The sequence below is a fragment of the Dipodomys spectabilis genome, unplaced genomic scaffold (genome assembly GCF_019054845.1).
Source record: "Dipodomys spectabilis isolate Male_0828 unplaced genomic scaffold, ASM1905484v1 ptg000600l, whole genome shotgun sequence".
Classification (NCBI taxonomy): Eukaryota; Metazoa; Chordata; class Mammalia; order Rodentia; family Heteromyidae; genus Dipodomys; species Dipodomys spectabilis.
Genome location: NW_024871277.1, coordinates 2,821,970 through 2,835,702, shown reverse-complemented (window position 1 = coordinate 2,835,702; position 13,733 = coordinate 2,821,970). Strand labels below are relative to the sequence as shown.

At 44.1% G+C, this 13,733-nt stretch overlaps 2 protein-coding genes across 5 annotated transcripts in view; both read left to right on the top strand.

The window, feature by feature from the left end:
* The first annotated feature begins 5,479 nt into the window (after nucleotides 1-5,479).
* LOC122100777 (small nuclear ribonucleoprotein E-like) lies at nucleotides 5,480-5,950 on the top strand. The gene has a single exon (XM_042671151.1). It carries the CDS (start codon nucleotides 5,480-5,482, stop codon nucleotides 5,759-5,761), a length of 282 nt encoding a protein of 93 aa, XP_042527085.1. The 3' UTR covers nucleotides 5,762-5,950.
* A 6,310-nt stretch (nucleotides 5,951-12,260) lies between these two features.
* Nucleotides 12,261-13,733, top strand: part of Ttk (TTK protein kinase) — a 35,906-nt gene continuing 34,433 nt past the window's right edge. For 2 of the 4 annotated variants that reach the window (XM_042671150.1, XM_042671148.1), the window contains exons 1-2: nucleotides 12,261-12,368; nucleotides 13,229-13,406. The gene's annotated coding sequence lies outside the window, so the exon portion shown is untranslated. The remainder of the gene's footprint in view (nucleotides 12,369-13,228; nucleotides 13,407-13,733) is intronic. The other 2 variants (XM_042671147.1, XM_042671149.1) reach the window with 1 other exon arrangement.

Here is a 13,733-nt window from a genome sequence, read left to right as displayed (position 1 = left end):
CAGATGACACGCATTCCCACCTTGAGAAGTGTCTGGCAGAAGTGTTCAGTTCCCAAATCCCTTCCTGCTCTTGGCAGAGAGTACTGGGGGGGGGGGGGGGGGGGGGACATGGCAGAGGTGGTGCTTGGCTTCTCTTTTCCCTTTGGTGGTCTTCAAGTGACTCTGCCCACCACCTCACAGCCTTGGTGGCATCTAGCTGGCTTTCTTGCCACAGTGGCTGCGTGTTTTGTAAGGCTTCTTCCTGCTGAGTTCATGTGGAGACTCAGCTCGTGCAGCAAGTCTCAGCTTGACCCTGGGCTGCCGCGGGCACAGATGGAGGCATGTGTGCGTATGTCTGGGGAGTCTTTGTCTTGAGTGTGAAGAGCCTGTGAGAAAGACCTTGAGCTTGGTCTCCTCCGTGGGCTTCTAGGAAGCTGGGGCTGACAGTGTCCTGGGAGGAAACTCATCCTCGAAGTGGGCAAAGAAGACAGATTCAGAGGTTAGCTTTCTGCCTGGCTGGTCCTCATGTGCATCCTCAGCTGGGTCCTCCAGAGGCAAAGAGAAGGCCTGGAGCAAAACCCCCAACATACTGCCTGAGCACTCTGCAGAGCATTGAGGCATGCGCCCATGTTGGCTGCACTGGTTTCATCCTTCAGGTTGGAAGGGGAGAAAGGTGTTCAAAAGAACAACTTACCCAAGTGTCCAGCCCCTGGCTGCAGTCGTGGTGTTCGCCTTGGTGGCCTCTGACAGCAGCTCAACTGGCTGACACTCAGGGGCTTGCTCTCTTCACACATCAAGTTGGGGTTTGCTTTACATGGTACAGAGGCTCCTTGAGGCCCAACTTTATCACCCAAATATGGAAAGAAGCAGAAGCAAACTGGGGTTTGCCACAGATAACCAAGATTTGTTGCTGTGAGCATTTAATGACAGGCAAATGAGAAGCCAGATGGGGTTGGGGCGAGATGGTTAAGAGGGACGCAAGGGATGACAGTAATCAAGATGAACAGGACTCATAAACTAAGATGTTGAATTGAAACTTCTTCGTACAACTACTTAAAGGTAATTAAAAAGAGCCCGGCACTGGTAGCTCAGACCTTGAGTGAAAATCCAAACTCCTAGCTACTTAGGAGGCTGAGATCTGAAGAGCGACATTCAAAGCCAGACAAGCAGCAGGAAAGTTCCACAAGACTCTTATCTCCAATTAAACACACACACACACACACACACACACACACACACACACACACACACACAGAGGAGCTGGGAAGGTGGCTCAGTGGTAGAGTGCTTGCCTAGCATGCATGAAGCCCTGGGTTCGATTCCTCAGCACCACATTGACAGAAAAAGCCAAAAGTGGCATTGTGGCTCAGGTAGTAGAGCTCTAGCCTTGAGCAAAAAAAGATCAAGGACAGCTCCCAAGCCCGGAGTCCATGCCCCAGGACTGGTAAAAAATAAAATAATAAATAAAATAAAAATAAAAACTAATCACACACACACACACACACACACACACACACACAAGCATCAAAGCAGAGCTGTGGCTCAAGTGGTAGAGGTGGAAAAGCTCAGAGACAGCACCCAGACCCTGAGTTGAAGCCAAAGACTGGCAATAATAATAATAATAATAATTAAAAAGGTTGAAAAAGATGTGCATAGGTTATGACAAAGTTCATATGTTAGCCAAGTGATATCAAAGAATTGGATGGTTGGAGAAAGGAGACAGAAAAGCAGCAGCAGTGACCAAATTCTCAGAGAATTTGGTGTCTACCAGGCCTATATCTGTTTCTGATCATAAGTAAGAAGCTCTCTGAAGATTTTCATGAATGCAGGGAGGGCACTTTCTGGTAGGAGTTGGAAACCAGTACACAAGGAAAACAAGCCAGGAACTACAGGCAGTCTTCCTGTGAGCTAGGATGTCCCATAGTTGGCGAGGCTGAGGGCTCCTGCGGGTGCTGAGACAGTTCCCTGTGCTCTGCTCAGAAGGCTCTGGCACTCTTGATTATAGTGCTGCTGGCTTTATAATTGTGTTATAAAAGCCTGTGAGCTGTTCTTTAGCTGTTTTGCACAAGGCTGGTACTTTATCAGACTTCCACTTGTAGTTTTTGGTGATTCATTGGTGATAAGAGTTTCCTGGGTTTTCCTGCCTGGGCTGGCTTAAAACCAAGATCTTCAGATCTCAGCCTCATGGGTAGGTAGGATCACAGGTGAGAGCCACCAGCGCCAGGCTGCTGTATATCTCTTGACACTGCTATTTTTTTCATTTTCGCTCAGCACATACTGAGTCCACCCTCTGAGTGAACATGCAGGGATGAGCAAGACATAACTCAGTCCAGTTATTATAGAACTTATAGCCTGGTACACACCACACACAGACAGATTCGTCCAAAAACTTTTTTGTGTGGGTGCTGGTCTTGGTGCTTGAACTCAGGGCCTGGTCACTGTCTCCTAAGATTGATGCTTAACCACTTGATCTACAGCTCTACTTCCGGCTTTTTGGTGATTAATTGGAGATGAAAGACTCTTAGACTTTCCTGCCCCAGCTGACTTTGAACTGTGATCCTCAGATCTCAGCCTCTTGAGTAGTTAGGGTTACAGGCATGAGCCACTGGCACCTGGTTCATTCAACAATTTTTGTTAAATACTTCATTAGACTAGAATAATAGAGGCTGGGAAGGTGGCTCAGTGGTAGAGCACTTGCCTTGCATGCTCGAGGCCCTGGGTTTGATTCCTCAGCACCACATAAGAAAAAAGCCGGAAGTGGCACTGTGGCTCAAGTGGTAGAGTGCGAGCCTTGAGCTGAAGAGCTGAGGGACAGCACCCAGGCCCAGAGTTCAGGCCCCACGACTGGACCCCTCCCCCAAAATAGACTAGAATAATAGACTAACAGTGTTTGGGGGCATAATATTGATCAAGTAAACAAGAATATCATTCTCAAAGAACTTCTGTGATAAGAAGAAACAAACGATAAACACACAAATAGGTAAACATTTTTTGATTTATAGATTAAATACTCTGAAGGGGATAATCATAGTGATATGATAAGAACAACTGAGAGGAGATGAGGTCATCTTGAGTAAGAGAGTTAGATGAGGCCTTGTCGAAGAGAGGTGTCTGAGCAGACACCTAGGCCCAGCATAGAGGCTCACACCTGTAATTCTGATCCAGGGTTAGAATTTGATCTGACGATTGAGGTTTGACATCAGCTGGGCAGGAAAACCCAACAGTCTCTTATCTCCAGTTAACCACCAAATCAGCCAGAAGTGGAGGTATGGCTCAAGTGATAAAGTGCCAGGCTTGTGCTAAAAAGCTAAGAGACAGCACCCAGGCTCTGAGTTCAAGCCCCAGCTCCAGCCTAAAAATAAATAGTTAAAATTAAAAAGATAAATAGTTAAAATTAAAAAGATTAGTCACACTAAGAGAGGACCAAAATGTAGAATGGAACTGGTATACAATGCTGGTTGATGAGATATACAGTGATGATCACCACTTTGATGAACAATGTGTCGATATATTCACCTGCCATGTGACAAACCCTGCATGCTCACTCAACAGAAAACTAGACACAGCTCATTCCAGGACTTGCCTATAAATTCTCTTGCCAGGCTTCTCTGTTATAGCCCAACCTAAATGCGCTTCATCGGGGAAATGGAGACTATGAGGACTATGATACAATTGTAACTCAACACTGAAGTGGAATCCAACTACAGATATACATAACATCACAACAAAAACCTCAAATAAACATAACTGAGTGAAACAAAGCCAGCACAAATAAATATGTACTGTATGATTCCACTTACATTAAATTATAGAAAATAGAAGCTAATGTATCTAACGGCAGATTAATGGCTCCCTGGAGGGAGCAAGACAAGGGGTATAAGGAAAATTTGGTGGCATGGACATGTGTACTATCTTAGTTTCATGATTGAGTACATCTGTCAAAACATTAAATTGCACGATTGTCATATTGTCATAATGCCTAAATAAAACTTTTTTTGTATGCTGATCCTGGAGCTTGAACTCAGGTCCTGGGCCCTGTCCCTGAGCTTCTTTTGCTCAAGGCTAGCACTCTACCAGTTGAGCCACAGCACCACTTCCTGATTTTCTAAGTAGTTTACTGGAGATAAGAATCTCATAAATTGGGCTGGGATGGTGGCTCAGTGGTAGAGCGCTTGCCTTGCATGCATGAGGCCCTGGGTTCGATTCCTCAGCACCACATAAGCAAAAAGAAAAAAGCCGGAAGTGGCGCTGTGGCTCAAGTGGTAGAGTGCTAGCCTTGAGCTGAAGAGCTGAGGGACAGTCAGGCCCAGAGTTCAAGCCCCACGACCGGACGAAAAAAACAAAAACAAAAAAGAATCTCATAAACTTTCCTGTGTAGGCTGGCTTCAAACTGCAGTCCTCAGTTCTCTGCCTCCTCAGTATGAAACTATTTTTGTATCATGTTTTATATATTCATTTTTTTCTTCAAAAGCTTATTAGGTTGGTTTACATTCTTTTACACTGGTGAACAAGCAGTATTGAACCCCAAAATCTTTGGCTTTGCCCAGTGCGTCTTTGCACTCTGCCCTTGCACTCTCCTTTCCCTACCATACGTGTTTCTAGAAAAGGACTGTAAAACTGAATTAGGGTTTCCACGTGGCTCTGCCCCTATCCCTTGCATTTTCTGATCTTGGAGAGTCTGAAAACATTCAACTCTACAAATGCCTTCCGACCCCAGAGGCCCAGAAACGCAGTGACTCAGACAAGAATTAAGGCTAGAGCCTCAGCAACTGATCTCTGGGCCAGAGTTTGCTTTTTTCCCCCCAAGATCTAGAATCGAGTGTGCAAAGACAGAGCAATGAAGAGACCTAAACCAGCAGGTCACAAAAGCTTAATGGACAACTGGTACATGCTGGAGAATGAGGAGGATGATACCAGGGAGAGAACAGGTGGGAAGGATGCCTGTTGTGGAAACCAGAAACCCAGCTTGGCTAATGTCATGGTTTGAATCAGAAAGGTATGCTACAGACTCATGGGTTGGAAGTGGAAGTTCCTTTGGAAGGTACTCGGAAGTGGGCTTACCAGGAGAAAGGGGGTCACTGAGGAAAGTTCTTTGACCATCATGTGTTCACCCAGCTGCTCCCTACCCCTTTGTTTCCTGGTCACCATGAGGTGAACAGCCTCTTCTTCATGCTCCTGTGATTGGGATGCTCTGCCTCATCATGGTCCTGCAATTCATGAACTGAAATCTCTGAAGCTGTCAGCCAAAATACATCTTTCTTTCTGTAAGTTGTTTCTGTCAAGTAATTGATCATAGCAGCGATAAAACAATCACCATTAGTGCACTGAAGAGCGATAGGGGAAGATTTAATATGTAGCTCAAGAGGAAGGTAGGGACTGGATTGGGTAGAGCCTCACCGACTGAATTAAGTTTAGGCTCTAGTTTAAAAACAGTAGGAGAGTTCAGAAGGTGCCTCATAGGGTGGCGTGCTGATCCGTGTGGCCTTTGTAAGATTCCACCATGGCGTACCATGGCCAGGGCCAAAGGGTGCAAAAGGTGATGGTGCTGCAGCCCATCAACCTTATCTATAGATATTTACAAAATAGATCTCGGATTCAGGTGTGGCTGTATGAGCAAGTGAATATTCGGATAGAGAGCTGCATCATTGGCTTTAATGAATACATGAACCTTGTGTTAGATGATGCAGAAGAAATTCATTCTAAAACAAAGTCAAGAAAACAACTGGGTCGCATCATGTTCAAAGGAGATAATATTACTCTACTAAAAAGTGTCTCCAACTAGAAATGATCAATGAAGGGAGAAGTTATCAAGAATCTTATACAGTGTTTTTGTTTGTTTGTTTGTTTGTTTGTGTTTTCGTGTTCTTTGCTGGGAATCTAAGAAAACATCTGTTCATATTGTTTGATGAGCCCCGTTGTTAGTGTGCACAGTTCTGATGACCTTGTGTTATCATCAGGTGACAATAAATTTGTTGGGATTGTAAAAAAAAAAAAAAATAGAACTGGAGGTGTGGCTCAAGTGGTAGCAGCAGCCTTGAGCAGAAAAGAGCCAAGTGAGAACACTAGGCCTTAAGTGAGTTCAAGCCCCAGTACTGGCAAGTACTACTACTACTACTACTACTAACAGAACACAATGGAAAGCCACCAAAGACCTTAACAATTTGTTTCTGAAAGATCCTTGAAAGGAAGATAAGATTCAATGTGAAGGACAAATTATAAAAGCATTATTGTTATTTCCTGTGAGGAGACTATGATAGAATAATGACAGAAGAAAAGGAGAGACCATGATCTTGGGCTGGAGCTCAGAGGTGGCATCTTAAACCTAGTATGAATGAGGCCTGGTTATGTTTGTGGCTCCATTAAAATGAGAGGTTTCAAAGATGATGTAAAAATCAGAAGGGTATTTTTGCAGTTTTGCATTGCTTTATTCTTTTATGGCTTGGTAGATTAAAGTACTTAGTTGGATTTTTCCCCCCGTCCTGGAGCTTGAACTCAGAGCCTGGGTCTTGTCCCAAGCCTCTCTGAGCTCAAGACTAGCACTCTACCACTGAGCAACAACGCCACTTCTGGCTTTTTCTGAGTAGTTTATTGGAGATAAGAATCTCACAGTCTTGCTTGAGCTGGCTTTGAACTTGGGCTGGGATTCCAGGTGTGAGCCACTGACACCAAACTACAGTAGTTTTATATCCTACACATTCATTAGTTAATAAACTGTACTTGGGGGTGGTGCACTTAGTGCAAGACCCTATATTCAATCTCCAGCATTTTAAAACAATAAAAAAGTATTGCTTAGAGACCATCAACTTGTAAACACTAAACTGATTTTTATCACGTTCCCTAGGTAGATTTTCCTACACACTGAATTGAGTCTTCCTCAAAGATAACCCACTGTGATAAGGCCTATATAGAGGTAATTATGATGAAGAGAAATTATAAGGGTGAGGCCCTAATCCAATAATTCTAGTGGCCTTAAAAAAGAAGAAAGAGAGAAAGAGGTGCCAGGTATTTTTCTCTGCCCTCCCACAGGAGAGAAAAAAACCTGTGAAGACACAGAGGCTCCATCTGCAAGCTAGGCACAGGTTCACCACAAACCAACAGTGCTGGCACCTAGATCTTCCAGCCTCCAGACTGTGAGAAAATAAATGCTGTTGAAGCCATGCATCTTGTGGCTGGAAGCTTAGCTGGCCAATTCTTACTGCAATCCTGAAGACCTTGCTTTCATGTCTGGAAATTCTGATCATGTTAGGAAAAAAAGAGATGTCATCTGCCCTTTCAATCTAGTACCTCTCTTCCTTCTCTAATCTTTGCTTTATTTTCAGTTTTCCTGGCTGGCTGGATGATATGGGGTCATGGTGAATGATGGATCCTGTTCTATGTTGTTAGTTCTCCTTCCAGTGATGTGATTATTACAATTAATTAACTCTCATTTCTCTATCCAGAAGTTTATTTGTTACTCCAAACTATCTAGGTCTGGTTTGGTAAATTATGTGTTACCAATGGTTATGAAATATGTCGCACACTCTCCTGGTCCATCAGAGGACAGTGCTTACCGTCACAACCATCTAAGATCTCCTGCTACAGAATGTGGGACTAGATCCTAAAGCATGTGACTGAGATTCACCTCTTAGGTGTTTTTCAAGAACTCTGGGCAGGGACTTCTGGACTTCAGTATTTTAGTAGTTTAGTATAATCTATCCTTTTTATTCTTTTATTTTTAGCTAGTTATGTCATTTAACTTGAATATCTGTAGGGTACATTGTGTGTATGTATGAATAGGAATGTCACAATCAAATACTAGCTTATGCAATGATTATATGCTATGAAAATCTTAAATGGATTGAGTAACTTAGTATGGTGGGTTACTCCTATAGTTTCAGCTACTGGGGAGGCTGGGACAAGAGGAATTCTTTTTTTTTTTTTGGTCCAGTCATGGGGCCTGAACTCTGGGCTTGGGCGCTGTTCCTCAGCTCTTCAGCTCAAGGCTAGTGCGCTACCACTTGAACCATAGCACCACTTCCGGCTTTTTTTTTTCTGCTTATGTGGTGCTGAGGAATCGAACCCAGGGCCTCATGTATGCAAGGCAAGCGCTCTACCACTGAGCCACCTTCCCAGCCCAAGAGGAATTCTTAAGCCCAGGAATTTGAGGCCAGCCTAGACAACACAGGAAGGACTATTATCAAGACAAAAAGAAACCAAACAAAAGAAAACCCAAACTAAGTATATTAGGCTTCTTAAAGGGAGTGGACAGCTTAGACTTAAAATTCAACCTGAAAATCTCCATCTTTTAGGGAACATTTAGCTCATGAACATTTAATAGTTGGATTTAAATCTACCATGTGCTATTTTCATTCTTCTGTTCCCTCTTTCATTTTGTATATTTTTCATTTTTCCTCTATTCTTTGTTCCTCTAACTCTTTGTTTCTATTTGTCTGGTTGTTGTTTTTATTTGATGTTGTTTATAGTGATTGTTTCAAGTTTATTTTTAACAAGACGGCCTGATAGCTAATGTGACCCATGTATATAATGTAAATTTCGTGAAAGCAACATTTAAATAAGTTAAAAGGTGAAATTTTACTACTATTTTTGTTAAACCAATATATGCAAATTATATTTCAATATATGTTAGCATAAAAATTAATGAGAAAATTTGTAATATTTTTCATATTATATCTGAAGTCTGGTTTATGTTTTATTCTTACACCAAGTTTCATTTTAAACCAGTCACAGTTTAAGGGCTCAGGAACGTCAAGTGGGTAGTGGCTACCAAGAAGGATGATGAAGGTTTATGGAATGCTGCTTTAATATCATAACTAATACTATGCAACACATGTAGAAGAAATACCTATACTTCTGTTTCCTACTCCCAACACCACTACTACTATTGTTATATGTTTTACATCTATGTGTTACAAAGGAAAACACATTATCATGGTTGGTTGTCCTAGTTACCATCTTTAAAAAAGGTAAAAAACAGGAAATAAATTATTTCTTTATGCTGAGCATGGTGACACATACCTAGAATCCCAGCATTTAAATAGAAGCAGGAGGATTACAAGTTCTAGACTAGGCCACATAGTGAGACCCTGTCTTTAATACACACACACACATATGCACACATATCTACATATTTAATGTTTATTTCTAACATTCTGTATTCTTTCATAGATTCCTAATTATCTGGCTTAAAGAACTCTTCAATATTTCTTGTGTTGTAATCCTTTTGATAATTTTTTTAGTTTTCATATGTCAGAAAATATTTTTATTTTTGCTTACAATAAACATTTTCTCTCCATATACAATTCTTTTTTTGGGGGGGGGGGAGGTCCGGTCGTGGGGCCTGAACTCTGGGCCTGGGTGCTGTCCCTCAGCTCTCAGCTCAAGGCTAGCACTCTACCACTTGAGTCACAGTGCCACTTCCGGCTTTTTTTCTTTTTGCTTATGTGCTGCTGAGGAATCGAACCCAGGGCCTCATGCATACAAGGCAAGCACTCTACCACTGAGCCACCTTCCCAGCCCCTCCATATACAATTCTAACATGAATTTTTTCTTATATACAAATTTAGAGTGATTTTTTTTCAGATGGATCTGCTTACATTGTTTCTGACAAGAAATTTGCTGTTATTTTTCTCTTATTCATTTGTATTTATTTATGTCATTAGTGAATATTAATTATAGAGTTTAAGGGAGTTTCATTGTGATAGCTCCATACATGCATGTAACATGATCATATTTACAATCCTCTATTACTCTTATTTCTCCTGCCTTATCTTCTTTGCTTTTCTATATTTAATATACTGTGTTTTTAATCTTTGGTTGTATTTAGGATTTTTTTCTCCTCATCGTCAGTTTCAAAAAAAAAAAAAAAATTCAATTAGTACCTAAATGAAGTTTTTTTTTTAAATCAACTTTTGTTTGTGACTTGCTGAACTTCTTTAATCTGTTGATTTATAGTTTTCATTATGTTGCATAAACTTTGGCTTCTTAACTATATTTTTCAATTTCTCTTTTCCTGAGAAAACTTCAGAGTGATGCACATTAGGCTTTTTAAATTGCTCCACAACTCCTGAAGTTTTGTCCATTTTTGTTTCTCCCTGTACCATAAATTTTTATTTTTATTTTATTGTAAAGATGCTATACAGAGGGATTACAGTTACATGAGTAAGGCAATTTCTTGTTGAGCATTGATACTCCCTCCTTTGTTGTTCTCCCATTATCCCTTCCTTCCAGTACTTCACTTCTCACCCCCCCTCAAAGTTGTAAAGTTACGATATAGATTTGTATTGCTGTATTTTCAAGTTATCAATCTTGCTTCCCAGAGACAAATCTCCTGCTAATCCTATGCCTGTAAATTTTTATTGCAGACATTGTATTTTTCCTCTCTATGGACATATATCTGGGGTCTTCTTTTTTTTTTACATACTCTGCATTTCTCTGTAACATGTGGATAGCTTCCAGTAATTTATGAAATATAGTTATACTTACTGTTTAGTTCTGGATGGATGTATTACAACTGATTGGTAACCTTCCCTCACTTAGAGTTACATTTTCTGGTGCTGAGTATCTGGTATTTTGTTCAGTTGCATGCCATATAATTTATTTTCTTTTTGTGCCAGTCCTGGGCACAAAACTTAGGGCCCACGGGCTGTCTCTGAGCTCTTTTGCTCAAGACTAGTGTTCTATCCTTTAAGCCACAGCTCCACTTTTGGCTCTCTCTCTCTCTCTTTTTTTTTTTTTTGTCGGTTGTGGGGCCTGAACTCAGGGCCTGCGCACTGTCCCTCAGCTCTTCAGCTCAAGGCCAGCGCTCTACCACTTGAGCCACAGCACCATATCTGGCTTTTTCTGCTTATGTGGTGCTGAGGAATGGATGCATGCAAGGGAAGCACTCTACCACTGAGCCAACTTCCCAGCCCTCCACTTTTGGCTTTTTGATAGTTTGAGATGAGTCTCACAAACTTTCCTGCCTGGGCTGGCTTTGAACAGCCTTCTGAATAGCTAGGATTACAGGTGTGAGCCACTAGCACTTGGAGATGCCAGATACTTTAATCTCTCCTTCTTTCCTTCCCTACACCTCCGCCTTCCCCCACCTCACTGCTTCAGTAGCAGGGCTTGAACTCAGTGTTGCAGTCTTAGGCCTCTACCACTTGAGCCACAACTCCACTCTGGTTTTTTGGATTAATTGGGAGACACGAGTCTCATGGACTTTTCTGGCTGGGCTTGCTTTGAACTGAGATCTCAGCGCCTCGAGTGGCTGGCATTAAAAGTGTGAGCCACCAGCTATTCTAGGACAAATGGTCTCTGCTATGGGCTCCATATCCATGGATTCAATCACTTACAAATCAAAAATATTTTCTGAAAGTTACAAATGCATTGAGGACAGGGTGATGGGGGTCATTATTCCCCCAATAGTACCGCTTATCAGCCGTTTCTAGCATATTTACACGGAATTAAGCGTTGCGAGTCATGGAGGAGTGATCTGTATGTGGGGTCCTGTCCATCTGTGCCATGTGGAAGAGAGGACTTGCATGCACCTCCAGGCTTTGGACGGAGGGGGCCGAAGTGGCGGGGGGGGGGGGGGTGCTCAGGCAGGCTGGGGAACCAGGCCTCTCAGGCGGGCACCCCCGCCTGCTGCACCTGTCAGAATCCGGGTTCCGCAGGGCCTTCCTCTTCAGAGGACAGAAACCATAGGCGGAGCAGCCGGACCATGCACGTCTGGGGATGACCAGGGAGGGGCGGGACCACGCACGCCTGGGGATGACCAGGGAGGGACGGCGAGGGAGGGGCGCCGTAACTCAGGACGAGCGGCATGGGGGCGGGGCCCAGGGGCGTGGCATAAGGAGGCGTGGCCATTGGATGGGCGTGGCTGCGGGAGGGCGGGAGCGCTGCCTTACATTCCGGCCGTTCATATGCGGATTTTTCTGTCACCTGGGTGTGGTAGCCACCTCCCCGGCAGAAATTAGGCCTGGTTGAACTAGAAAGTGCGGGAGAGTCAGCCGAGTGGCGCCAGGAACACCAGCCCGATTCGGTACCCCCACCCTTCACCCCATTCCTCTCACCGCACCCCTCCTCCTCTAACCCCAGGCGCGGCACAGGTGCGGTGCTGGTCTGGATGAGCGTCTTCCCTAGGCAGGGCTCTCCGGGCGGGGGCAGGGGAGGGGGAAGGGGCGGTGCGGCTCCCAGGCACCGGAGCCAATCACTGCAGACGCTGCCACGTGGCGCGCCTTGACCAATAGGAGGCCGCGGCGATCACGGCGGGGTAATTCAAACGTGTTTACGGGGCGGAGTGTGGCTTCCACCTTTTTCTCCTTGTGGCTTCCGGGAGGCCGGTACTGCCTCGCGGACGCGCCCCGGGAGCCGCGGCCGGACTAGGGGCTGTGAGGCATCGCTGGCCGGTGAGGAATGGGGGGGATGAAGGGGCCGAGTAGCGGACTTGGGGCGCGGAGAAGGAGCCGTGGGAGGATCGGAGGTGTCGCGGCCTTGCGGGCCTGGGGCGCTGCGGGAATGGGGGTGGCGGTGCGGACCGGGCCGCGCCGCTGCAAAACCCCGTCGACGCCGTCGGTCCTGCCGGTTTCGATCTGGGGCCCGCGGCGGCTCGGAGACCCTTCTAACCCCACCCCAGAGGTAGGGAGGGAACCCGCGGCCCACTCGATGGCCTCTTTATTGTGAAATCCCAGGAGCGGAAGAGATCCCTCTCGGTGACCCCGAGTGACCCGGTTGATGTTTAATAAATAACAAAGATGGGGTGGAACAGGAGAAAGATGGCAGGCACTTTGTTTACTTAATACTCGGGCCTGCAGGTGACCAAGTGCTCACTACTGTGGAAGTACCTTAGGCTCAGGTATTGGACTGAGGTAGCAAGTCAGAGTCTACGAAATACACTCGAGAACAAATGTGCAGAGGGCTCCATCACCAGGAAAGGGCGGTGATGTTCATATTCTGCTTTGGAAATTTTACCAGTGTGAAGTTTAATCAAATACAGAAACAGTTGATCTCAGTATCCAAAGGATTCCTCATACTCATTTGTCATTCCGAGAATCCATGCAAACATCCTGTGTCTGTCTATTGAGACTAGGATATATGTGTGTGTGTATACATATATATGCACATAAACACACACACACACACACATATGAATTTCAAAATGTGCAGATAGCCAGAGAAAGTAAGTCCAGAGAAATTGAAAGGAAGACATTCAAGCGTGTGGAAGAAAATTGTAAAGTTTAAAGAGGACAGCAAATTTTGTGTCTTGCAGTGACTTCAAGAGTGTAACATTGCCAGCTACCAGTGGCACTCGCCTCTGATCCTAGCCACTCTGGAGGCTGAGATAATGAGGATGGTGGTTTGAAGCCAGCTTGGGCTGGAAAGTCCTTAAGATTTACCTGCAGTTGATCATCAGAAAGTTGGATGTGGAGGTGTGACTCACTCAACTGGTAAGAGAACCAACTTGAGAGGAAAAGTTAAGGGACAGTGTCAAGACCCTGAGTTCAAGCTCCAGTACCCACACAAGAATGTAACTTCACTAAAGTTATATTGGGAAGAAAAGGTGTATTTGGCCTTCTGAAACTTCCCTGATAAGTCACAGACCATGACTGTTGCTTTGGGGCACATAGCTCTTAATCTCTAATAATAACTTCTCTTAGGTCTGATAATAAGTGCATTTAGATGTGCTCACAAGTAGTAATATAACTGCATTTAGATATGCCTACAGATAATTTAATAATAGCTGCATTTAGATATGCTCTCAAAATTAATGTGTT